The following is a 27238-nucleotide window of genomic DNA, read 5'->3' as shown; positions in this document are numbered from 1 at the left end:
TCTGATATGATGATTGATTGCAACAATAAGTATACTCGATTTATAGGAATTAGTAATGAAGGATTATCTCATCAATATCGAAATCATTAAAGAAACTTTTAGAGAGAGAAATACAATAATAACATACTCGATTTGAAACAGAATCATTAAAGAAGAATTTTGTTTACCTGAAAAACAATTAAGAAACTGATTTTGAAAAACTCTAATGAATATGAAACAATTTCTTTGTTTTAATGGAAGATTTTCAGTAGATTAAGATGTAGAGAGAGAGAATCAACTACTATAAACTGAAATGGAATCACAAAAACTTATATTGATTTATGTTTTACCTGATTAACTTGATATGAAGAGACATAAATGGAAATGGAGTTCTGAGCTTGTGTATTGGATTAGAAGACGAATGTTTGAAAAACAATCTAATGAAGATGAAACAAGATTTCTGAGTTTAATGGAGGTTTTGTTATGTGAATCGGATTTAGAGAGAGATAATAAAGAGGTTTCGGTTACTGAAAATAATGAATCACGTTTCTTTGTTTAGAAACGTGATTGGAGAGGGAATGTGGGAGATAAAAATGGAAGAAGATCTTTATAGATTTTGAAGATAAATCAGTTATAATATATATTTCTTTGTTTAAAAACGTGATTGGAGAGAGAATGTGGGAGATAAAAATGGAAGAAGATCTTTATGGATTTTGAAGATAAATCAGTTATAATATATGAGGAAGGTTAGATTAGGAATTATGATTTATTTGGTATTATAGGGATTTGTGTTTTTTCTCTAGATGACACCAAATGGACTAGATATCCATTTATATTATTTTTTTGGTTTTGAAACCTTTTATAGGATTAGAGAGGACTAAATGTCTTTTGAAACCTTTTATAGGATTAGAGAGGACTAAATGTCTTATTAGAGCCCGTTTTTTGGGCTATAAACCCAAAAATTCTTTTTATTTTCTTTTCAAATTTATTTTTTCCTAATTAGTTGGTACTGGGCCTTCGGGTGCCAATATTATAGGCAAGAGAATGATTGGCCTTAAACGTTCATGTGGAAAATTGTCATCTCATAAAACTTCTTTTTTTTTTATGAGAAGTCATTTCATAAAACTTGGGTTGAAGAATGGTGGTGGAGTAGTGGACCATCTCTCCAGGGAAAATCAGGCACAACTGCTTTGGCATCATAATATATTTGGGTCCTATATGAATGATACTTGTACATCATTGGTCATTGTTTGTATCTCACTGACCCAAAAGATGTTTTGTCATTTTGTAGATGTATCTACGACGTGATTGAGTTCTACTTTGCGATGGGGGGAGTCTAAACTCGTTAGAAGACTCTGAATGATTGTTTTCATGAACGATTGGATATTTAAGAATTATGACCACCGTCCATCTTGTGAAGAGCTTCGTGATTTGAATTTTATATGTCAATTTCGAAATAACAATTATATTCTAAACAAATTTATAATGTGATTTAAATCGTAGCTTAGCAGTAAAATGTTTAGTTATGTGCAAGTGTTTAAATCCCCCAGAAATAGTATTAGAATTTTTTTTTAACACGAGTTATGTAGGACTCTAATTTTTAATTCACCAACTTTTGGTGAAGTGGTTGGACACTCCTCTTAAGTCCATGAGGTCGTGGGATCGAGTCTCGGTGGAAACAGTTTGCCTTCAAGATTTATCTTATGTAATTTAGGCCATAAATTATGTAATAATTTGTCCGGTTTCGGGCCTCTTTGTTGGTGGGCTTTAGGCCTCATTCATTCTTAATTTACATTAGGTTGTTATCGTGTTTATTACATCTTCATGATGTATAAATGTATTGTAACGACTAACGTAGATCGTATTCCAACTCTTAAAAAGAAAAAGAAAAAAAGATTAATTCTACTTGGAGTCTCCCAAATATTTGAAGTGGCCTTGGAGGAGTTCCAAAATTCTGCTTAGATTATATTTCCAGTACATTTAAATATTTCATTTTGTCCACGGTTAAATATGACCTTACTGTCTTAAACACGATTTATATGGATCATTTCTGGCCTCCTACAGTGGAGAAACTAAGGAAAGAACTTAACATATTTGAACAGACCATTTACCCATTTTTTATTTATAAAGTTCTTGTAACAACCCCTCCTTCCACTTTTATGAACTGACCATGAGAAAAGGGTTACGATCGAATCCTCGATAATTAATTGATTGTAGAGAAGTGGTGAAGGTAGGTGGTGGTGGTGAAGTGAGAGAGAAAAGATGGTGATGCCGTGATGGTGGTTCCACTGGCTTTGGTGGTGGTGACCGCGATGATGGCAATACTCATGAAAGTGGTGGGAGTGTCTGCGGGTGGAGAGAAATTTTTTACTGGCACCATTATTATTTGTGTTAAGTTTGGCCATTAACTTAGTTGATCACTTTTACATGTTCTAGTAGGAGGGTGGGGTTCGTAAAACCAGTGGTGCACCGGTGCCTATATAAAAAATAAGAATTAGAGAGTTTCCGTAACTTGGATGTTATAGTGACGGTATGTCAATAGAATTAGTGGTGCCAAGTTTCGCGCGTTAGTGGTGGGAGCCCAAGCCCAAGCGCTTACCAATCAAAGAAGAGAAAGTCTATTCACCACCCTCTGAATCCATCAAGATATATAGCGTGAATCTCAAGGAATGGAGATCTTGAAATTGATATTAGTTACTTTCTCTGTTGAGAAACAATACGACAGTACGCACTCCTCACAAGGGACTGATAGAGAGAGAAAAGATGTCGGAGGAGAAGAAGAGAGGCGGAGACGGGGCTGATGCAATCTCCAAGCAATTCTCCGATGAGAAAAGATCTCCTGAAGTAGTAGCAGAAGCAGTCAAGAAGAAAGCGATCATCAAGAGTGCTGATATGAAGGAGGATCTGCAAAAAGAAGCAATAGATTGCGCTATCTCTGTTAATCATTTTCTCTCTCTCTCTGTTTCTCTAATATCTCTATCTTAAACTAGGTTATGATTTTCTTATTAGTAGTTTTTTTTAGTAGGTCTGATTTCGAGATTGTTCTGATTGAACGATTAATTGGATTTGCTGAAATCAGGCTTTTGAGAAGCTGAATGTGGAGAAAGAAATCGCCGAGCATATCAAGAAAGAATTTGATAAGAAGCACGGACCTACTTGGCATTGTATCGTCGGTCGCAATTTCGGTACTCTCTCTCTCTCTCTCTCTGAGTAATTACTTTTTTTTTTTTTGTTATGGATCATTTCAATTTGTAGTGCTCAAATTATGCTAATTATTTAGTTCACATAATACTCATTGATTATTAACTAATGACATCATAATGGATATGTATATATATATATCCTTAGTTTATGGCTGATTTAATGATTCGTTCTTCGCGAATTGTTGTAACAAAAAACGTTAGACTGGCAAGGAAGTTGAAGAAGATAGCCCAAAATTAAAGTGATTGGAAATGTACTACTATTCCACTAATCCAGTGATTAGATACAAAGCACCAGCTTAAGCTTCAATTTCAAATGGGTTTTATTTCATATGGTTGGTTTCTAGAGGTTGTGGTTGACTTAAACTATATAATATATTGCTTGGACTAGCTAGTTCCGTAGACAATTCTCTATTTCTCCATTCTCTTGAGTTACTTTTGTATATGTTAGAAAATATGTCATCTTTTTCATTTCTAATCATTGTTTTCCTAAATTTACATTTTATGGTATTATAACCTTCGACAAACCCTAGGTCCTAGCCACATGTAACGGCGTCCACCTGATAAAGTATTTTCTTTACTCTTTCACATGCTGCGCCACGAGTTAGCGTGTGCTAGTGACAGGCCCCGTGAATATGTTGGTCAGGATACCATACTATATGGTATTTGCGTTCATCAATGAAGTCACAACTCTATTTTTTTTTCTTTGCTACCCCGGAACCAATCTCCAAGGTATTCTGGTAGATTGGCAGATTACAGATACTAAGTCTTCAAATCTTCACTTTTTATTTCTACCAAAGCAAGAAAGATGAATCATCTTCATTCAATGTGATGCCCTTTGCACATAACAACTTTTGCAGATTGAAGGTGTTCGTGTTATACATTGGCTTATCACCTTATCTTTTGCTTTTGTTTTCAGGGTCTTATGTTACTCACGAGACAAATCAGTTTATTTACTTCTATTTGGATCAGAAAGCAATCTTGTTATTCAAGTCTGGTTGATTTTCATTGCAACAACGACGATTATGATGGTGAGTTTTATGTTATAATGCTTTAAGATTGTCTGTATGTATGGATTGAAAACCTAGCTTGTGAAACATGTAGTAAGTACTCTTAGCTTAATTTGTATATTCTTGGCTTAAATTTGTTTCTTCTTTAAGTTACTAATGTGAACCTCAACTTCATATCCACCTAGCATATATAATAACAGATTGTGAACAGGCATGGTTATAGTCCCAATATCACTTTTGGGCTAGGTGCAAGCTCGAGCTTAGAGTCGTGGCTTTATTTGGGTAATTTTTGTAGCATTTGCCAATAACAAAACTCTGTATTTGTCGGGCGTGAGTACAAAAGTGAAGCTCTTAATGGGTAGGCCTTGGATCTTCATAGCTAAATAGAGTTGAAGATGAGCTTGTTAGGTCATAATCCATTTAATAGACATCTTAAAGATCTTGTTGATATAATGCTTGAACTCACCTTTTTCTTGCCCTTCCATCAATTCTTTCCCCCAGCTAGGTCTAAATCCAAGTACCGGTTAGGTGTATCTGTTAAAAGAAATTGTAGGGTTCACCTGTTCAGTTTTCAGAATTAAAACATGTGAGAAACTACATCCATTATTACATGTACCTATTACATTAATGAACCCTAAAAGACCTCTACGAAAATGTTGTAGGCACCTGGATTACACATGGACCCTCATTATTTGTGCTTAATCCGGAGGCCTACATGAATAAATAGCCTTAGATTCTGGGTCGATGTATGAATTGTCCAGAATCAGATCTTAAGTTTTTTATTTTTATTGTCTGAATTTGATTTGTCCGACTCACAATAAATAGTTGCTCGGCATTTAGGTGAGTCAGACATCACAAATCCACAAAAATTCATATTCTGAAATTTACCCTAACTTAATTAAAACCTCAAATCGGACTTTATAGAAGAAAAAAATTAGATGTTTCTTTTCTAAACATAAGTGTTAGGGAGTATATTACTCCTATGAGCCAATCACTTTCACCTATCCCATCTTTCACTCTTCCAAAAACTGGAGAATGCTAAGTGGTACGATGACCATTTTGTTGGGTTGTGAACAGTGTTTGTTTGTGTTGTTTTGTTTCAAGCTTGTAGGGGCCAGTAGGGCACATTTCTGGTATGTAAAGACATACTCCAATATTTGAACTGTTCACTGAATTCGAATCATAATTCCATTTATGCATTTAGAAAATGTTTCCACTTTCCACAACAGTCCCTAAATTCTTTTCATTATTTGATGTAAATAACATAAAAAAAAAAAAACTTGATTACAATTTAAAATCAAATTAGGGTGTAACAGCAACACACATTGATTCGATTTTCAATCGCTTGGGTGAAAATAATCTTTTAGAATTTGAGTGATGATTTAAAAGACTATTTTCGCACGTCTCCTTTGAGCTAAACATGTATCTTTTGTTGGATGTCTAGGCTTTGGGCTATCATGTTTGAGACTTCTGCCGTTTAGTATTTATTTTTTTCGAGCCAAAGATTAGTTACTAGTATGATATATGATTTTGTAACAAATTTATTTTTAGTCTAACACCAAATTGTTGTTGACTACGTCTAATTCATTTGAATAAATAACATTTTTTTAGTTGTATGATAGCAATTTTGTGACCATAGTTCTCACTTTTTTCCCCTCACTTCATAATATCTCACCATTAATAATCATTAACAAAGTAATTAAGAAATTAAGTAGACTATAAGCCTTCAATTACCAAAATACCCTACATTTTAGAAGCTAAAGACAAAAAGGGTACAACCGGAATTTCAAATACTTTCTCTCTCATCTCTACTAAATTCATTACACAAATCCATGCCCTCCACCTGTTCGATTACTGTTCCTGGACTTGCTTTGACGATTGGATGATGATGATGGTGATGAAGAAGATGATGAATAGTTCTCTCTGTTTCTGTAACTTTCTTCATCTTCATCATCCATTACCATCTGCTTCCATCTGCATTCTTCACTACAAAATGCTTTATCTCCTCTGGTTTTTTTTTTCAAATAAACAAAATCAAAGTTTTGTTAGTAGATGATTGAAGTTGGAACTCAAACAGAAAACCCACGATTTGATTTTTAATGGGTAGTTAGGAAAATGAAGATCTGGGTTTAAGCTAAAACCTGTAAAAGTAAAGGTTTAAGATGAAACCCAGAGAAAAAGGATGGAAATGGAAGTTCGAAAATAGAACTTAGAGAGAGAGTGGTACTCACTTGTACATATAGATGTCTCTTCCAGGCAAGAGTCTATGATTGCAGAGAGAACAAGCTTCAAGAAAGTTGATTGTTGTGATTTGTTGAGTTGATGGTGATGAATGTGAAGAAGAAGAAGAAGAAGAAGAAGAAGAAGAAGAAAAAGAAGAAACAGAGGAGGGTTTGATGATCTTTTTTGTTTTGTTAATAACTTGTGGGAAATTTTTGTTACTAGTATTTACCTTTTGATGATGAGGTTCAAGGATAACACTCAACCCCACCATCTCTCTCTCTCTCTCTCTCTCTCTCTAGAACAACTCTTTGTCTCTCTGTGATTTTGGGGTGGTGGTTTTTGGTGGCTTTAAACACAAAGAAATGATGAAATGAGGGAGAAGAAGAGATGGGTTATTGGGTAGTAGTGTATAGGTTTAGGTTAGGATCCGAACCCGTATAGGAGTAGTAGATTGGGCTAATCAGCAGCAAGGACGAATATCGTGGTGGAATAATCTAACTCTTGTGCTATTTTACAGCCACGTATCCATGTCATTAATCCTTGACTCTGACCCCAGGTCGGGTTTTAACCCTACCCCTCTATCATATAGTCTGATAGTTCAAGACCTAGACCTTGATTTGGGTTAATAATCCTACTGCTCCTTGCATTGTGCCTGGTGTTTGAAAGGAATTGTAACAAATATACTAGTACAAGAATTGATGTGTAGTTAGAAAATCAAAAATGGTGTTTGCCCCGACAATGGAGAAAGCATTTGTACTTTTGTAGTTGGCTCCCATTAGTTCGGGCATGTAGAGAGGAAAATGTTTCGATCAATGGGAGTCGCATGCATCAACTTCCTGGTTGTGGTCAGCCCTCATTTTCGAATCAAATAACATTTCTCTTTGAATAACTAATTTGACACTATGTTTAACGACCGAGAATAGTCGGCCCAAGCCAAACAACTTCGCTTTGTAACATGCGTTGAAATTGTAGGTTGACTACAATCTTTTGCATTACGCAGGCTGTATTTTTTGACCAAACATCATAGTTGATACTATATTCAAGGTATTAAAAAAATATCATTGTAGATGCACAACTAAACGAGTGAATAGTGTTATGTCATTGTGATTATATCAATCGACAAAAACATGTCCCTCAATGTAGAACACATGTTTCCACGAGTATTTTTTTGTTGAAAGATGTTTCCACGAGTAGCTGAATATGAAAAGACGAATTGGAATTTGAGGTTGGTTATATGAAGAAACATATGATATAAACATGGATTTTGTGTGACAAATTGATCTCAAGGATGTGAGGTGAAATATCTTATAGATAGTTGGTTAGTGGAGTGGTTGAGGTTTGATTCTAATAATGCCATTTTCTATTCATAGTTTACGGTCGATTCGAGGACGATAATAGCATGTTGATGACGAAAGAGTGTGTTCAGATAGCTTCAATTTAATTAGCGGACAATTTAAATAACTTAATTTCGATGACGATAATAGCATGTGTCTATCAATTTCGATGCCATATGTGGTTCAATTTCGGTGCCATATGTGCTTCAATTTCGATGACGATAATAGCATGTGTCTATCAATTATTTTGTTTTTCCATTTGGAATTATGGCTACAAATAACTTAATTTTAGAATTAGAAAACCAATCAATCTATATTCAAAGGGTCTTGAATGCTAAACTCTATCTCACAAAAACTACTATACTATATTTTAGAGGACACCCTGTTACTACAGCAATGCCATATGTGGTTCAAAAATCTTGTTCGGGCATGAGTCCACTAATAATTTGGCACTACTCTTTTCCCAACCCTACACAACCATGTCTTCATTGGGATTACTTCCCTGCCATAATTATGGGGTCACTTAGAATTTTCTTATCCTAAAGTGTAGGGGAAAGAACACTGGATATGTCATGCTAACAAACCTAAAAACCATAAAAAAAAACTTCATGTACTTTACATATTCATATACTATAAATTACACTAGAAAATCTAAACAAAGGACTATGGGCACAAAGATCGGAATAGGGGTAGGTTTTGGCCCGCGGTCCAGAATTCGTCCACGTTTGCCCGCGTCCGAACGGACCATGGACTCTGATGACTTAATCGGTCAAAATCCACCCGCCCAATAGATTTTTAGCAGATATACACAGGCAAAAAGGCCTAACCGTGCACAATTCCAGTCTATTAATTTATTTGTTTGTAATGTCTGATTATCCTTTCGAATCAATATGAACCTTTATATGTTTCCGTCAAGATGGTACATGTTTCGGTCAAGATGGTACAGTTAGATTAGATGCTATGATATATAACCCTCAAAATCATGAGATATCCAACCCTTTCTTCCACCTTCTCTTCGACTCTCTTTCACTCTTGTCTCTTCCGATCCTCGACGACGAGACCCTAACCTTTGCTTCTTTGACTTTCTAATTTGAGAAACCCCATGTCCTAACTCTAAAATCGACATCATGTACATTGTCAACGGAATTTGTAACTGATTATCTTTTATTTTGGTGTTATTAGTATGTTGATTCTGTCCACTAAGTTAATAGAATTGGTGATTTTGTAATCATTCTTTTATTTTGGTGTTATTAGTATGTTGATTCTCTCTTTCATTCTTTTGTCAAATTACAATGTGTAACTAGTGTCTGACTGACCAGTGACCGGAATGTCTAACTAAAAAACCAAATACGGGTGGACACTTTCACAGAAAAACAAAACACAACAAGACAGTCTGGTTGTCCGAATGGGTAAGTCTGAATTGCATTGGGCAAGTCTGAATTGCATTTGTTCTGCCTACACCGGATGAGTATTGTCCCTACACTATCCGTCTGGACCGATTCCGACCTCTAAATTGGAATTAATGAACTCAAGGCACTGGAATGTAAAAGAGTTACCAACCCATAGTTGAAATAATGATTTTGGACATGAGAGGAATGTAAAAGAGTTCTACCAACCCATAGTTAAAATAGTGAGTTTGGAGTGTGAGAGTATTCATGTACCGTAATGGCGTAATCGAAACTTAAAATTTAGAGAAAGACTATAACTCTTACCACTCTAACCAAGAATTGTTGGCGATAAAAAAAAATTGTCTGTAGCCACTTAAAAATGATACATTTCCTTGTGTATCAATAAAAAACTTTACTATTACATATCAATTTAAAAATGAAATGACTAACGTAATAGAAGTTCCAAATTTGAGATGTGCACAGAGATGAGAAAGTAAATATAAGGTATTAATGGTATTGATTTAGGTTGTCATAGGTAATAAATAATAAATTTGTTGGGTTTTAAGTTCTTTATTACGAATTTAACAAAAAAAAAAGAGTTATTTATTATGTTGTTGGATTTTAGGACCCTTTCATTGGTAATCTCATTTCGCCCGTTATCATGCTTATCACATATATGTATGTATGTTATGTAATTAATAACCTAAAAGTAAGGGTTAATTCTAATTTGACCCCCTAAAGATGACCAACTCACCAAAATGTCCCCTTAAAGATGATCAACTTCTAAAATAGCCCCCTAATTCATTTTCCGTCTGTTTACCGTTAGAAATTAATTTTTTTTCTTTTTCATTACCAATTTTACCCTTCTGACATACTTCCAATATTTATGGTTTCAAGATCATTAATCATGTCATTCATTATTAAATTCCTGTTTTTCTTAATAATTAATTTTTTTTCTCTTCCTAATTAATTTTTTTTCATCTCCTCCATCATCTTCAACATCTTCTCGTCCCCTTCAATAGCTTCTCATCACCTTCATTACCATCATCATCTTGAACATTTTTTTGTCTTCATCATCATTATCTCTGGAAATGAATCCATTTGCTTCTCTATACTTTCTCTAAACTAGTTGGGTTTTTTTTTGCTTCTCTGTACTTTCTCTCTCTACCTTCACCATCATCATCATCATGATCATCTCTAAAGATGAACCCATTTGTTTCTTTGTACTTTCTCTCTAGATTATTTCTTTTTGCTTCTTTGTAATCTATCTCTCTACCTTCATCACCATAATCACCATCACTATCATGCCTGTAAACAGTAGCTTGTCGGATCGGATATAGGCATATCCGTATCCGAATTCGATAAGCTATCCGATATCCGATAATTATCCGACGGATATTATAAATCAATATCCGAACCCGATATCCGAAACTTTAACAAAACTTTAAATTTTTAACCATTAGATCTAAATAATAAATTTTGACCATACATTTTATATATTATTATGAATAAATTTAAATTTTTATTATTATTTTATACTACTTATCGAATACGGATATTTAACCGAATATTAGGGTATTCGTACCCGATAAGCAGATATCTGAATCCGTATTCGGTATCCGAAATTTCGAATATTTCTTAAAAATTCGGATCGGATGCGGATCGGATGTCAAATATTCAGATATCCATTGACAGGCTTAATCACCATCTTCTTCATCTTCAACATGTATTTTTATCTTCATCGTCATCATCTCTATACTCTCTCTAGATTAGTTGTTTTTTTCTTCTTTGTAATTTCTCTCTCTAACTTCATCACCATCATCATCTTTATTTTCAACATTTATCGTTATCGTTATCTTCATCAACATCAGCTCTAGAGATGAACCCATTTGCTTCTCTATACTCTCTCTAGATTAATTTTGCTTCTCTGTACTTTTTCTCTATAGGTTTGGATTTTGAAGCAACAAATCTTTACCTTTTCTTCACCCAAATCTAATCCATCTTCAAGTAGTGGTGATTTATGAGAAATAAAATAAATTTACAAAAAATGATTTAGAGAAAAAAAATCTAAAAGAAATGTTGAAGATAGTGATGATGAAGATGAGGTAAGTATTGAAGATGTAGTAAGAGATGTTGAAGACTTGATATTGAAGATTTGGAGAAACAAGAAATAAAAGACTTGATAATTGAAGATTTGGAGAAGAAAATTAAATTGAGAGAAACAGTAAAATTAGTAATAAATTGATAAAATTTATAATAGATGTTTCTGGGGCAATAAATATTGGACAAGTAATGTCAGAAGGGTAGAATTAGTAACGAAAAAGGAGATGTTAATATTTGACAGCTAAATGGACGGAAAAATGATTTAGAGGGTTATTTTAGAAGCTGGTCATCTTTGGGGGGCTATTTTGGTGAGTTGATCATCTTTAAGGGGCCAAAATAGAATTAACCTTCAAACTGAAACGTAGTCCATTTCCTGATTACTGGACTACAAACAGAAAACAAAACTCATCGGCTATTTGGCTTTTAATGCTTCAAGTCAGAGACACCATCAGGAAGAACTGTTGTTGGGAGGTAGGTAATGGGGAATCCATACGAATTGAGATAGATCCCTGGGTGCCTACAATACAAGGATCCATTCCACAAGTCAATCATCAAAGACATTACCAGATATATTGCGTTTCAGAACTAATGATCAACAATGCATGGAATGAAAATCTCATAAAAATTATATTGAAAAGGAATCGGCAGATAAAATCCACAAAATACCCACAGAAGACAAACTAATTTGGACGCCCTAGATCAAAGGTCAGTTCTCATGAAAGTCGTATTACAAAGGATTAATATCAGATCAACAACATCAACGAACTCCATCAGAATTTTCATGGCAGAGACTTTGGAACAAAAAGAAGGGGAATTTGGCCAAAACTCCCTAAGAAATTATGATTTTGGTTAAAAAAGATTCATCAAAGTTTTTTAGGCTTCACCTCCCTGATGGCAATTATGTAATTTTCAATTTCAGTAAAAAGACCAACTTAACCCTAGTCTAAGAAAATACCTTGCAAATTGCAAACACCTTGCATGGTTTTTGCAAACACCTTGGATAGCCTTGCAAACAAATTGCAGAGCCTTGCGAACACCTTGCAGAGCCTTGCAAAAACTTTGCAGAGCCTTGCGAACACCTTGCATGACTTTTGCAAATACCTTGCACAACCTTGCGAACACCTTGCAAAGCTTTGCAAATACCTTGCAAAGCCTTGCAAACACTTTGCAGAGCCTTGCAAACACCTTGCAATGCCATGCAAATTAGTTTTTGAATTGATTTAACATGAAATTTGTTACAAATTATTATATTTTGTCTAGTAGAATTTTGTATCGAAAAACTAGCTAAAACTCATACAAATTCATAATAGTCATTTTATAAGCTCTAGCACCATCATTTTACTTTTCTTCGAAAAACTTCCAAAGCTTTCATGAAATTCTCAATTTGAACATAAATACCAACCATGATTGTCCAAGAAAAAAAATATTTCTCACATGCATTTCATCTAACAACTTTATAGCTATTTCAACCAACCTACGTCTTGTATAACCAACTAACGTTGCATTCCAAGCAACAACATCTCTTTCAAGCATTTTATCGAACACATTGCTTGCATCAACTATACTTTCACAACTTCCATATAAATCTAACAAATAAGTTTGAACATAAACATCAAAACTAACAAATTGTCATCCATCATTCATAACTCAATGAAAATAAAGCAATGAAGAAGTTGTATTATACCTTGAAACACTATCAAATTCTCCTTCCATTGAAAGTATATAAAACTTTCTCTCTCTAGAATTTAGAACCAAAAACTAAATCAAACCCCTTAAAAGTCTCTTCAAACAACAAGCAAATAGATTAAATCACCAAAACCTAAAAGCATCAACCTATCTTATAGCCAAAATCGATTCAAACCCCAGAAATTTTAATCGGCGTCGACAATCCAACTTGGTTCGTTCATGAGAAAAACTCATGTTCCTGATTTATTAGTTAGATTATTACTAGGTATTTCTAATTGAATGAAGGGTAATTTTGACTCTTAAAAAGTTGGTGCCTTTAAAAACGTCCTTCAAGCCTATTTTTATAACTTACTTGGGGCCTAGCTAGTTAAAAAGATGGGTTGTCTTTTTAACAAAAAAATACAAGAAATTGGGCCTCCGGCCCAATTTCCTTAAAAAGAATTGAACTTAAAGTACTGGTATTTCTATAGAGATTAGTAAGTAATGGTTTACCTCTCAAGACTAACATCAGGAAAGGCAACATACAGATAGATCCTCGATGTATTTTGTGAAACAACGAAGATGAGACCTCCAGTCATTTCTTCCATTCGTGTCCAAAGCTCAACGAAATTATTCAGCTAGCAGCAGACTTCGAACCACCCCTCACACAAATGAAATACAAATGATCAAGCATCTGGTATCAAATACAAAAAATGAAAGGTGATCTACATATACCTGCTTTGGGGGTTTTGAAAAGGCAAGAACAACAAGGTCTTTCGAGATTTAAGGTTAGATCTTAACCAGATCCTCCATCAAGCAAAGATGAAAGCGAAAAACCTCACAAATCTATCAACCATACTTCCTGATCTAGAAATGACTATCACTGATCGGATCCCTCCGCCGAAAAATGTTATTAAAATCAACTATGATGGAGCTTTAAAGACGGAAGGGCGACCATTGAAGTAGTGGTAAGGAACCACCAACACGATATTATAAAAAGAGAAGGCAGGAGCGTCTCTGCTCATTCGGTTATGGAAAGTGAGGTTAAGGCAAGTCTGTTGGCGTTGGAGATAGGGCAATTGTTAGGGCAACATCGAGTTATATATGAGGGAGACAACCAAGTGTTGATCCACTCCTTGATGGACGGTAAACAGGGGCGATGCCACATAGGGGCATGTGGGGGGCACGCGCCCCCACAGCCCATGTTGCTTTTATTATTTGCTTACACAGATACACTCCAAGTGAAATATATATCGATTAACGCACCCTATATATCAATTCTTCGCTGCAGCTTAGTTGGTAAAACTTGAGAACCCATTTTATATAGTTCCTAGGTCATGGGTTTGAAACCAACAGGCCTCAACTTTTTTCTTTTAATTTAACTCCGGCTCCAATTTTCTTTTGCTTTTCCTTTGTAATTCAACTATTTTCCTTTGTTTCTTTCCTCTTCCTTTTTGTATTTTAAATTAATGTGGATATAAAAAAGAAGTCGATAACATTTTCTGTTTATAAATAATTATATTGCTTAATTCTAATAAGGCGTAAAACATAAATATTTTATGCTAATATATATTTTAAATTTTATACTGTACTAACTCTTTTGTATAAATATCTATGTGGCAGTCGCTCTTCTTTTAAATTTAATTTGCGCTTCAACTACGTTGATATGGTATGAATTAAAGTGTTTATATTGCTCTAGGTATTTCATATTTATAAATCATAGATCCACCATTATTTTCAGGTACGAGCATTGTTAAAACTAACTACGATATTGAATGATAAATGTATAGATAAATGACAACTTGCGCTTACGATGAGAATGATGCAATGATTTGAGAACTATTATAATGATGTATATTCGTCTTGTACGATTATAAATATGTATTGGATTTTGAATGAACCACTAGATGTATATTTTTGAATAAGTATATTTGATTTTTTTGAAGAATTATGACTAAAAGGTGCCCCCATTGGGATAAATCTCTGGCCTCGCCACTGACGGTAAAGATGACCCCCTGTGGAGGATAAGAAAACACGTGCTCGAAGTTAGAGAACTCCTACAGGCACAACCCGAAAACTATTTTGTCCATTGTAATAGAAAGGCCAACGAAACAGCGACGACCCAACGATTTATAGATCTTTGACGACTTTTACATTATCTGTCTTTCGGAACAATATAGTTTTCGGTCTTTGTTAACTTCATATTATGTTCATCATAGCTGGCTTTCAACTTTTTAATTGAAGTTAATTTCCGAAAAGGAAAAACAGTTGTTGAGGTATACGATGTTGGAAGAAATTGACTAATCAACTCTATTGATAGAATGGTAAAACTGGCTTCCCTAGAGATACGTAAAAAGCGATTTCTTGAATCATTATTAACCGTGGATGATGTAGAGAGAGTTTATTTTCCTGATAAAAACGTTTCGGTAAATAACAACTGATACGACATCTCACCGGTACCGTACGGAAACCAGCTGTATCGCTTTTTTATAAAGAAGCCGTACAAAGATTCTTAAATAAAGCGGTTCTGTTCAGGGGCACCTGTCCACCGCACAAAATAGAAAAAAAACGTATATAATGTTATTTCGACACTTATCTTCCACGTGTAAGTTAATAAGAGAGACTGGAGGTGATTAGCTGGTGGGACCAGTGGAATCAAGAGTGAATCTGTTCCAATTTAGAAACTTACCCTCATCAGAATCTTTATTCACGTCTGTACGTCCATCCGTTTATCATGGATGCTGGGGTTAACAGACATTAGGGACTTTTAGGTAATGTGAGGTTTATATAGGAATTATCTACTTTTTTCTTTCTTTTTGAAAGAGTAACTTTCTTTCATATTAATTTAAATCATCACCAATATATAATACTTAATACAATTTGGAATGTTTTTTTTTTTTGAATTGGTAAGCGTGTGCCTCGAGCCCTTGACCTCTAAGTTGGAAGACTTACCTCTTACCACTTGAGCCAAGGGTTGTTGGCTACAATTTGGAATGTTATTCATGTCCCATAAACCGGACATGTTTCTAGAGAGAACCAAATTAACAAGTTAATGAGCAACATAATTACAATGTCGATAACAATGAAGGAAGTGAACTGGCTCGATAATGTCTTCAAATTGATGTATGTCTGGCACGAATGGTCGGTATTTCAATGGAATCAGGTTATCCTCTTGGTAAATACATTCAATCAAGGCTAACACATCACTCTCAATGATGACTAGTCGAAGACCCATATTAACTGATAGTTCGAGTCCGATTAATACATCATCTACATTTAAACCCTACCAAATACTTTTTGCTACTCGGGTCCTTGGGGAATTTAGGTGTCGTTTGACAATACTAAAATAAGTTACTTTTTGTGCTTATTTAAGTAGAAAAGTAAAAAAGTTAGTTTGGTAACGTAAAAATATCTAACTTCACTTAAGTTAAAATTTGACTTTCTTTTAAAGTTAATATTTTTAACTTTTGACTTTAAAGTTAAGTAACTTTTCTTCAACATATGCACAAACTTTGCTTTACCAATTTTTTTCTTGGTTCATTTCTGCTCCACCACCATATCCCTACCACCGTACCTCGACCACCACCATCACACCTCAATCACATCACAACCACCACCGCTTCCATCACCATACTTCAAAAGCTCCACCATCACCACCACCATCACCATCACCATCACCATCACCACCACCACCACCACCACCACCACCAATATCACCACCAATTCTTACAAAAGGGTAATCATGAAAGTCATAAATAAATTTGATTGAAATCAAGTATCTTTCTGAGAAAAATAAAATAAAAAAGAAAATTACATAACCAACTAACTTTTCGACTTTTTTACTTGTAAATAACATTTTTGCCAAACATATTTGTGATAATTTTTTACTTTTTTGAAGTAAAAGAACTTCTACTACAAGCAAAAGTACTTATACTTTTAGCTGCCAAACGACACCTTACAATTTTTTGTCAAATATTCATCTGAAAGAAAGAGATGGGAAGGAGAGAGAACAAAAGGAGAGGAAGACTGGAAGAGGATGGAGAAGGACTAACTTGCCGACGAAATTTATGGGCTAAGATGGTCGGAGATGTAGTCACTTGTTTTTTTAACCTTTGACCTTTAAAGTGGAAAACTAAACCTCTTCACACTCTAACCAAGAGTTGTTAGGTTGATTTGAAACATATTCCATAAATATGAAAATAACGCCAGGGAATATGGTGTTTTGTAAATTATCTAAAGTAACTTTTGTACAAATTGTAATTTCGTGCTAGTTCAGTCAAATCTGAGAACTCGTTGTTTACTGAGGGTCCATGTTAAGATGTAAGGAAGTTAGAGAAGCACCCAATATTTCTATCCTGCTCACCCATCATACTCGATTTGGTTCAATCACTTTGCCAAGCAGCCAAGAACAAAAGAAACTCTACAAAATCTGATACTTTTTGTTTTTTATTTCTTTGGTAGGGGCGAGCAAAAAACTATCTAACCAAATAGATTGAGGAAAATATAATTAAGAACAACAAATATAGAACTTCATTTATTTAGTTTGATTTTAGTTGATACATTTTGAAACTGCTCAAACTGACCTGACCGAACTCGGTATAATTTTTTTTTCTTTTTTTTTTTACTATTTCATAACACATTCTACATGATGAAATTTTTAAAATCTTCTCATTGAGGTGGTATTTGGTGGGGGAGCTAATGACAGAAATTTTAGAGAGAGAAAGTAATGGGGGTGCCATCTAGGGGCTTTTCCTTTTTTTTTTTTTTTAAGTAAAAGTGGTAATTGGTGGGGGGAGCTAATAACTTAAACTTGCGGCGCCTATAGAAGGTTCCTAAGGGTATAGGGCACTGAGATGGCCCGGAAAGAAAATTTTGGGCGCTTTCACTAGAGTTGTTAATAAGTGTTTTAATTTTGCAACTTTAGTTCCAGAAATTATTCGTTCCATTCACTTGTTTTTTGATTCCAATCTCCGAACAAGAAAACCAGTGACGGCTTTCAGTTACCTTTCTCTCTCTCTCTGCAAATATGTTCCGCAAGTGAGTTCTCATCTCTCTCTAAGTTTTAGGGTTTATATTTGTTCTTCTCAATGTATTGTAAATCTATTCACTCTTATCTAGATCGAAGGAATTAGATGTATCTACTATAGATTCACTACACTAATTGGTTTGGGTTTCCAGGATTCAGTACCTCATCTTTTGTATAAATTAGAAAACTATAGTTTGATTTGATTTCCGTTCAGTGATCCAACCAACAAAGATAATCTATCAGGATTCAGGAACTTTACTACAAATAAAAAAGCAAAGGCCTTTCTTTTGACCTAAGAGTTTGTTTGGAGAAGTGGGATTTTTTTTTTCCAATTTTAAGTTAGTAGGAATGCATGTAAGGAATGGATAGACTAGTTCATATTAGTTTACAAATGCATAACAAAAGGTTTATCCTTTATTGTAGAAGCCCTAGTTTTGTTTCTGTGTATCAATTTTGATTAAATTATGTAATCAAAAGAACTATTTACTTGTAAAATTCAAATTTTTAATAGGTTATGTCGTTTGTTTGAAAGTAGGACCAAACGAACAATACCTAGACAACCCTTTTATGCTAAATATATTGTGGGTGAACAATCATAAATATGCCTATGTAATTTGTTATCAAAAGAATCTTTTTGGGTCCGTTAAATATCTGTGGCGATAAACTAATTTGTTTCAGCCTTTACCCATGATAAATTCGCCTGTCATCGTTTCTGCGTTCATTATAACACCAAAGTTAAGGTGTTGAATATTTCGGATCATTTGTGGTATTTTCTATTTTGTCGAAGAGGATTAGTTTCTCTCGTAGTATCAATTGTTTCAGTACCATTTGTGTACTTTTTGAAGTATAATTGTACCTTTAATGTAACTTTTGCACATCTCGGATTCTCTTATAAGATTGAGATAAAATATGCGAATGTGAGCTCCCAACCTTTCAAAATTTTGAAACCTTAGATATACTTATATTGCAGCTTATTGTCTCAAAAAGCCTCTCTGTTTTTACTTTTAAATCTATTTCAGGTTCACATACGAAGATGTGTCAGCCCAAAATCAAGTCAAGGCCTCTGTCCAACGTAAAATCCGGCAAAGTATTACGGACGAGGTATGGTTATAAGATGGCTATCAAGAAAATATATATAGCTTTGATGTCTTACACCCAACTGAGCTACCGTTGTCACTAATTGTACTTCATGTGAATTCTGATACTATTTCCCCTTTTCTTGTAGTACCCCGGACTCGAACCAGTGATGGATGATTTGCTCCCGAAGAAATCACCTTTAATTGTTGCTAAATGGTGATTCAACATGCACACTTTTTCCTTCAAATACTTGATATGTTCAATCTATAATTTATGATCTTTGATTTAGTCAAGATGGCATATCAGTCTTGAAGTTTAGAGTTATATATTTTTATTTTAGGCATTTAGCACGAACACCCATCACTTCGTCAATTTTGAAACTCATTTCTGTGCATAGGACAAAGGATTCTTTGTCAATCGTGCACCGGTCAATAGAAACAACTTAATCGCATTGCATTCCTTTTCTATTAACTTCCGGCCAAGAGCTTTTGAACTGTATTAGATGTCATAAGAACGACAGTTTTTGGGGATGCCGAGAATTTATGATAACCACTAAAGAAATTATTGGCATATCTGGTTTGAACTTCTCACTTCATGAACCGAGTTCTTATTTCTTAGTAATAGATTTTATTGGGCGTGGTATTAGGTCAAGCAGTATGCTTATTTTAGTCCTATAGCTGCTATCTTTGTTGACCTCTTCAATGAGGGATTCTTAAAGTGATAAGCTTTGATGTTGTTTTTCATTGTTTGGTGGGACATTACTTACATTTTTATCTACACCTTCATTACTGTCCAATTAGCCTCGTAGGATATTTATGTAGAAAAGTAAAAAAGATACCAAACTGGGATAGATTTGAAATCTCAGTATTTCAACTCGTAGTCTCTTTTGTTCATTACTTGATTAGGAACATAGAAAGTATATTTTTACATGTATGGGATGCTATATCTGCGGTTTATATTCATTTTTCCGTTGATTCTTAAACAACTCTGACAAATTTATATTTCTTTTTTCTGTAGTCAAAACCATCTGAATTTGGTTGTGGTCAACAATGTTCCATTGTTTTTCAATATTCGAGATGGCCCATACATGCCCACTCTCCGACTTCTTCATCAATGTACAATACCTGACCTACTGTTACTTTACAAACAGAAAGTTTTGTGTTTTTTGTTCTATTGTTTCTTTGACATTTACCATTGTAAGCTTTACAGATCCGGATATAATGAAAAAATTACAAGTCGACAGAGGTGCTATTAAATATGTCCTTGCTGGTGCAAACATAATGTGTCCCGGTCTTACGTCTCCTGGAGGTGCTTTGGATGATGAGGTGTTGGAAGAATCTCCAGTGGTATGCAAGTTTTTTCTTGTTCTGTTCTGGATCTATAAGGATATATGTGTTGGTGCTCTTTCATTTCTTCAGTTTTCGGTTCTTCTCTAGTAATCATCGTTGCTACTTATTTCTATAATTATCTATCACGTTGTCCGTATTTCGTTTGTCACATTCTAAAACCAAAATCTCCCAGGCTATAATGGCGGAAGGAAAACAACATGCCCTTGCTATCGGCTTTACAAAAATGTCAGCGAAGGATATGTAAGTTGCATTATTTCTGTCTACAAGCGCGCGCGCACACACACACATATATATATATATATATATATATTTGATGTAAATAGTTTTTCAACAAATAAAAGATGCAAATAGCAGTAACAGGACTCAAATTCATAGTTTGCGCCTATTCAAATCATGTTAATTTTCTTACTGCGCAGACGGGCTATCAACAAAGGAATTGGTGTGGACAACATGCATTATCTCAATGATGGACTTTGGAAGGTATTTTTACGGAAAATAACCACCATATCATCATTCCAGAAATAGTAAAAACCTCGGAATTGTCTTCATGAGGTTGAAGAAAATGACTCGAAAATCTTTTGTATGAATTGCCGTAATTAATGATTCTCCATTGTTTCAGATGGAACGACTGGATTGAAGAAGTACAAGGAGCAGCTGTAGCACTTTAAGTTGTGTGGCTATGTCGAGTACTTGTAACTTATATAAGTTGTTATAATCTTATGAGCATGATGTTGCATCTTTTTCGTCAAATAGTTTAATTACAAATTCAGGGGACGAAAGAGTTAGCGTGATTTTGACTCTACATATGCTACTAATTTATCAAAAAACCAAGAGAAAAATTGCTACCAGTGTGGTTCATTGAAGCATTTCTGATTTTCTGTTTTTATGATTGATATTCGTGTACACAGGATGCAACTTGCACATACATGAAAACATATATAAACGCCTTTGATCAGAACTATACCGATACATAAAGCCAGCTTAGTTATTTTCTGTATAGCATACTGAATTTGCGGTGATACTATGCCCAACCACGTCACCTGGCTGGGATTCACCAGGAAAGTGGCTGGGCGTAGCAACACTTTCTTACTTAATTAGTTCAAGAGGTTATCCGCCTACACCAGAGCAACAGTGTATTCATTACAGTGTGATAAGTGATTCTTCGCTGCACTGAATAGGAGCGAGTAGAAAGAAAAGTTGAGCTATTGCCCTTAAGAAAGACTACTTTACTTAACCATGGTGGTTTGTCTCGTGTAGTTTTGTGTAGTCCGGCATGTGTTGTTGAAATAAGTCAGCAAGGATATTAGCCTAACCACCATCCCTTTAGGATATTTCATTTGAATGTTATAGGGTGCTGGGCCCAATGACGACTAAGGGCATCATGCCTGTGTTTACAAAGGCAATGCCCACACTAACAACACAAAAATTAAAAAGAAGTTAGAAGAACAGGGAGGGTCGCCAAGAGAGTAATTTCGCTCTATGAGGGGCGATGAAAAAAAAGAGATTGACGGAGATAGCAAGAAGATGAAGATGAGAAGAAAAAAAGAGACGGATTGAAGGGGAAGAGTTTCAAAACCCCTCCGAGTCGATTACTATATCTCCGTCCACTCATCTTCATCTCTCTCTCTCTCTCTCTCTCTCTCTCTCTCTCTCGATTCCTTCTTAGCTCTCAATTTTTCTTTTCCATCTCTTTTTTTTTCATTGTCATAATAGACTCATAGGGCGATAGGCAGAAGGAAATTTCTCTTTTGAGGGGAAGAGAGAATTTGGTATAGCAAAGACTTTGGTCCAAGCGAGCGTACCAAGTCAGAATGGTTTTGTGGTTTCCGCGACGACATTTCAACAGTCACGGTGAGAACCAAAAAAGCGTCGCATAAAGTGGTTGACAAAAGCATCGGCTTGAGTGACGAGAAAAAATACGTGTCAAATTTGATTGAGAAACCTCCTCCTACCTAGAGAAAGTCTCGGTATCTATCTGGTAGGAAAGGAGAGAGAGAGAAAGGTTTGATCATGGCGACAGCATCTTCCGCTTATCAGAAACTTATATCTGTTGGGACTAAGATCGTCGCCGTTGGTAGAAATTATGCGGCTCACGCCAAAGAACTCGGCAACGCCGTTCCTAAGGTTCTCTCTCTCTCTCTCTCTCTTTCTCTCTCTAGACCTTCCGCATTTTAATGATCAGATCTCTGATCTCTAAGACACTTCAAGAACCGAATTTTAATAGTCTAATCGTTAGTATAACGCAATCAAAATTGTAACAAATCATGATTTTGTTTGTATTTTTGGAATCAAGTTCCTATTTAATACCTCAAAAACGATTTTGTTCCAAATAAAACCAATTAGGAATTGAATGAAAAACTGATTTTGTGAAGTGGGATCAGCTTCTATTGTCAAGTAATTTAAACTTTGAAATTATAGGAGCCGGTGTTGTTTATGAAACCAACATCTTCGTATTTACAAAATGGAGGAACAATTGAAGTTCCACATCCTCTTGGATCACTTGATTACGAAGTCGAACTAGCTGTTGTAATTGGTCGTAAAGCTCGTGATGTTTCTGAATCTGCTGCCATGGATTATGTTGGAGGTATTCTTTTACATTTTCATACTTTAAACCACAATACAGCAGCTAATCTTCATTTTGCTAAGATAAAATGTTTTTACACATTGAATGAAAACTTCTTCGAAAATTTTGTATTGGTTTACTATAGTCAATCGAAAGGGTTATGTGAATATCGGGATTCGATTGAGTTTTTCGTGGATGTCCGAACAAGCTGCGAGTATGTATAGACTTTTATGTGATTTATTGAATTCTTTCTGGTGTTTGATTTCGATGTAATATTATTCGAGGTAGTGTGTTTAAGCTTCAGCCTACTTGATGATTGAATCGAGTTCAAACTTCAAAATGGTAATTTGGATATAAAGTATAGGTTTTTCACTTTTGCTAGCACTCAAACAGTATGGCGGATTCTAAAAAGATAATGGGTAACACTACCCATATCCAATCGTTGACGTTGGTCTAATATATTTTACTTCGGAGATGTATCCAATGGTTTTACCAGGGGATAGAGTACTTGACACAAAGAGCAATTGTTAGTTTTTATCCTTTCTGACAGCCAACTTATTGTTTTACAAATGCTGTAAATTTTTAGTCTTTTGATGCCATACACAGCTTTTTGGAGTTTGAACATTGGTTGACTGGTTTCTTCTAATGGAATCAAATCTTATCAGCATCTTTGTGCCTTCGGTTTTAGTATGAATTGGAAATCCTGCACTGTTATGTCATATTTTTTTGTGCTAATATGAATTAAACCCAGGAGTTAGGAAGAATAAAAGGAACACTGGATAATGGGAACTCTAGAAAGATATATTAGAATAATACTAACACCACTCTAATTGAATACAAAACCTTTGTGCTTAAACCATTTCCATCCCTTACCCCCGAAGAAGACAAACATTTGAAAAGCATAATCAAGTTATCATAACAAAATTGTCTACCCCGATAATGCCAGTATTCTTAGATTTCCAAATTAACAAGTCTATTTTGCATGGGGTTTATTCTCTCGGGTATTGGACGACATCAAACCTGAAGTTTGGCTCAGTTGCCATGCCATCCTGCAATATCTAAGAGATGACTCACCCATTCCTATGTGAAGTCTGAGGGTCATTAATGCATTTCTCTAGGATCACTATATGATCTGGGTGAAGAATTTGATGCTTAAATCTGCTGCTTTTACGCATGTTTCAGGTTACGCACTTGCCTTGGATATGACAGCGAGGGAAATACAATCTTCTGCCAAGGTAGTGTATGTTTCTTTCCATCTCTGCAAGATTAAAATATTAAAGTGCCCTTTTTAAAGATTGTTGGACGTTTGTTCATTCTATAGTCTATACATATGTGAGCCTCTTTACATTATGTTACATTTCACTTTCTTTTTCCCAATAAGTAGAAATTTTCAGTTCAATGTTTAATTAAGTCTCTAATCTGTCATCATGAAAACAACAATGATACATATTATATACTTTATGATACGTATTATCTACTTTATGATACATGATCCTCGATATAGAATTGCAGATTCATACATGATATATCACGAAGAAATTTAAAAAAAAAAAAAAAATCACGAAGAAATTTTAAGACAACACTTGTTTTAGCAGTAAATTTTCTTGAAACCAACAACCACTGATTGTACATGTTACCACTTAACCAAAGTGAGCTTCACAACAACCGTGTTTCTTAATCTGTCTTATATAAACGAAAAGGCCATGACTACAACATTAGGTTAGTGCACGTATTCAATGCTGGTATCGGTCTTTTTTGTTGGATGTTTATAATTTTCACTACATATAATTTGTTCTTGTTTTTTATGGCATTGTCGCGTTTCTCAGTCTGCAGGTCTTCCATGGACAGTGGCAAAAGGGCAAGACACCTTCACTCCAATTAGTTCAGTTGTAAGTAATGGAACCGATTTTCTTTTTTCCTTTCTCTCTGAAGTCTGGACATCAACACATCACTGTAGAAAAAAAAAATTTGTGCCCAAGTATCTTTCGCTTTGTCTTAACTTAATATATATTCTTAGCTTATATTATAATGTCCTCTGCAGTTACCTACATCAATGGTGCCAGACCCCGACAACTTGGAGTTATGGTTAAAGGTTCTACCTATGCTCTATTGTTTAGTCATTTTATTTAATAAAAATTTTACATGTCTCTATTCTAGCTCTCGGTAAGTTCATACCACAGATCCACAATGTCTTATAGTTACCAATTGTAAATGGAGTATTGAGTGGTTTTTTTTTTCTTCACAGGTGGATGGAGAAATCAGACAAAAAGGGCCAACGAAGGATATGATCTTTAAGATTCCATTTCTCATTAGCTATATAAGTTCTAAAATGACACTTTTTGAAGGAGATGTCATACTAACAGGTAAACTAGCTTCAATATATCTCTTGTAAATCTATTATCATTTTATTTCAATTTATGAAATTATTTTCTCAATCTTAATCGAACAAGTTTTGGGTCATACTCAGGTTTGGTTCTTGTTTCCTCACTGAATTTTGTATATAATTTATTATCTGGTTAGGCACTCCTCAAGGCGTAGGTCCTGTAAAAGTAGGTCAAAAGATAACTGCTGGAATAACAGATCTCTTGGATATCTACTTCGATGTTCAGAAGCGTCAAGGACTAGGAAGTTCTTGAAATGATGCTCCGTCTGTTGCCTTATGACTATACGGGGATAAGTAATTATCTCTTCACTTGACCTCGAAGCTTTCCAGCTTGATCAAGTTTGCATGTTTGTAGGTTTTTTTTGTAGATCCATCACGACCTGATGAAGTTATACAACTCCCTAATAAATTTTAACGAAGTTTTGTTACAAGTTAAACATAACACTGATTTTGTTCATGGCTCATCTCGACATATTTGTCTCTGAAGTTCATATTTGTTAAACGAAACGGTATGCATAGATGGACAACCTGTATGCAGACAAGTGAATCCTTCCGTCACGAGAGGGCTTTAAGTGGATCCCTCGCAGATCGGACCAATTTAACCAACAACCAGCTTCCTCACCTACTAGCCGCCCTTTAAATGTAAGAGTACTTGGGTCAATTATGTACTGTTGTACTGAAAGAGACCCACCAGATATCCTAAATATAAGGCACAAAAGTGCTTACTGAGTTGTCTCTGGATGTGATGGGTTTTTGCCGCATCCAACATTTGACAGGGTTTTTTTTTTTATATCTCCAAACAATGAAAAGAATGTGAACATATTATTTCACAATTCGGCTTTACTCCCTTTGAGCTATAAAGAACCTTCTCTCCATCTTTGTGGATCTTAGATACTAAAATCCATATATTTTTTTTTCGATAAGATGAACTACTCAATATAACGTTGGAATGTTTAACTTCAAATGTTAGCAAAATGATGAGGACTCAAAGAAATTATTTTATGTAAATTATGTCTTGGGAATGCATCAGCCATCATTAATGTACTCATGGGCTGAGTCGAAATGGGAAGAAGTTTGTAGGGTGTCCCAAGAGAATGATCATTTTAGACCTACTTTTACATGTGAGATATTAATGATATATCTTCGTCATAGTGAATGTTAATTGTTTCCCATGAGAACAATGACCCCATCAAATACGAATATACAATGATTATTTTTTATCCGAAATCATAGATTTAGGTGGAGACAGGTCTACTCTTGAAGAGCATTGTGAAGCTTCTAAGTGGAGAGTTTCAGAAAACCACTCCAGCAAAATCTTAGAGACACAGGGAAAACATTAATATAGTCTAAGATTCTACTTCCAAATCTAGTTGTTCACTTGTTCTAGAGATAAAATAACGGATTATTCAAGTAATAGGCAAGACAACAGACAAAAAACAAGTATATTGAGAGTTTTTTACTCAAACGAGATCAATAAAGTAAATCTAGGTTTTAATATTTATTAGATTTTGTCGTGCTAAACATTTCGAATCTAATTGAATAATTTTTAAATTTTCATATGCACAAAAAGAATTGAAAAAGACAATATGATACTGTAGAATCTGATGTGTTATCAGATCTCATAGATTCTGATTCAAGACAAGAAAGCAGTGTGAGCAAGTCCATTGATATGTTTGAGAAAAAAAAAATGAATTGTTTATCCTTCAAAGAATCACCCATGGGGAAAAGGCAACCTTATAAGCTAATTTGTATAAAAAAAAATAAACTGCATACTCTTTCTTCATTTTTTTTTTACTATCATCATCACAACTACCATTGTCTTCTCATAAGTCTCTCTTCCTTGTGTCTGACTGTCTGTCCACCGTAGAGATAATATTCTGCTTCGACAGCCTTCGTAAAAAACGACTTTTGTCGACCTGAGAGCGGAGATGGATCACA

At 34.8% G+C, this 27238-nt stretch overlaps 3 protein-coding genes across 4 annotated transcripts; all 3 read left to right on the top strand.

Moving 5' to 3' along the window:
* The first annotated feature begins 2649 nt into the window (after nucleotides 1-2649).
* On the top strand, nucleotides 2650-4322 carry LOC147569167 (uncharacterized). The gene is made up of 3 exons (XM_086655606.1): nucleotides 2650-2916; nucleotides 3059-3164; nucleotides 4099-4322. Exons 1-3 carry the CDS (start codon nucleotides 2743-2745, stop codon nucleotides 4179-4181), a joined length of 363 nt encoding a protein of 120 aa, XP_086511732.1. The 5' UTR covers nucleotides 2650-2742; the 3' UTR covers nucleotides 4182-4322.
* Nucleotides 4323-17708: 13386 nt separating this feature from the next.
* LOC147569166 (pseudouridine synthase and archaeosine transglycosylase (PUA) domain-containing protein) lies at nucleotides 17709-21202 on the top strand. The gene is made up of 8 exons (XM_086655603.1): nucleotides 17709-17939; nucleotides 18948-19029; nucleotides 19154-19221; nucleotides 20023-20120; nucleotides 20215-20351; nucleotides 20527-20594; nucleotides 20771-20834; nucleotides 20974-21202. The coding sequence occupies exons 1-8, from the start codon at nucleotides 17929-17931 to the stop codon at nucleotides 20989-20991; spliced, it is 546 nt and encodes a 181-aa protein (XP_086511729.1). The 5' UTR covers nucleotides 17709-17928; the 3' UTR covers nucleotides 20992-21202.
* Nucleotides 21203-21806: 604 nt separating this feature from the next.
* Nucleotides 21807-26308, top strand: LOC147569165 (Fumarylacetoacetate (FAA) hydrolase family). Of its 2 annotated transcripts, none has more exons than XM_086655604.1 (8): nucleotides 21807-21938; nucleotides 22021-22478; nucleotides 22773-22938; nucleotides 24100-24152; nucleotides 24744-24806; nucleotides 24959-25009; nucleotides 25163-25280; nucleotides 25438-25757. In XM_086655604.1, exons 2-8 carry the CDS (start codon nucleotides 22365-22367, stop codon nucleotides 25551-25553), a joined length of 681 nt encoding a protein of 226 aa, XP_086511730.1. In that variant the 5' UTR covers nucleotides 21807-21938; nucleotides 22021-22364; the 3' UTR covers nucleotides 25554-25757. The 2 variants fall into 2 exon arrangements, with proteins under 2 accessions (XP_086511730.1, XP_086511731.1); XM_086655605.1 differs by adding an exon at nucleotides 26163-26308 and having other exon boundaries at nucleotides 21812-22478; nucleotides 25438-25568.
* The last annotated feature ends 930 nt before the right edge of the window (nucleotides 26309-27238 follow it).

Source organism: Eschscholzia californica, unplaced genomic scaffold (genome assembly GCF_041429995.1).
Source record: "Eschscholzia californica isolate CP2 unplaced genomic scaffold, dmEscCali1.0.p SCAF_1, whole genome shotgun sequence".
Classification (NCBI taxonomy): Eukaryota; Viridiplantae; Streptophyta; class Magnoliopsida; order Ranunculales; family Papaveraceae; genus Eschscholzia; species Eschscholzia californica.
The sequence above is the reverse complement of the archived record's forward strand: the minus strand, read 5'-3'. Positions and strand labels throughout refer to the sequence as shown.

Coding starts and splice junctions, on each gene's coding strand:
- LOC147569167 (XM_086655606.1), top strand. CDS start 2,743: ATGTCGGAGGAGAAGAAGAGAGGCGGAGACGGGGCTGATGCAATCTCC. Junction 2,917..3,058: donor CAATAGATTGCGCTATCTCT/GTTAATCATTTT, acceptor TGCTGAAATCAG/GCTTTTGAGAAGCTGAATGT. Junction 3,165..4,098: donor TATCGTCGGTCGCAATTTCG/GTACTCTCTCTC, acceptor TTTTGTTTTCAG/GGTCTTATGTTACTCACGAG.
- LOC147569166 (XM_086655603.1), top strand. Junction 19,222..20,022: donor CCTTTAATTGTTGCTAAATG/GTGATTCAACAT, acceptor TTTTTTCTGTAG/TCAAAACCATCTGAATTTGG. Junction 20,352..20,526: donor TGTTGGAAGAATCTCCAGTG/GTATGCAAGTTT, acceptor AAAATCTCCCAG/GCTATAATGGCGGAAGGAAA.
- LOC147569165 (XM_086655605.1), top strand. CDS start 22,365: ATGGCGACAGCATCTTCCGCTTATCAGAAACTTATATCTGTTGGGACT. Junction 25,010..25,162: donor ACTTGGAGTTATGGTTAAAG/GTTCTACCTATG, acceptor TTTTCTTCACAG/GTGGATGGAGAAATCAGACA. Junction 25,281..25,437: donor AGGAGATGTCATACTAACAG/GTAAACTAGCTT, acceptor TTATCTGGTTAG/GCACTCCTCAAGGCGTAGGT.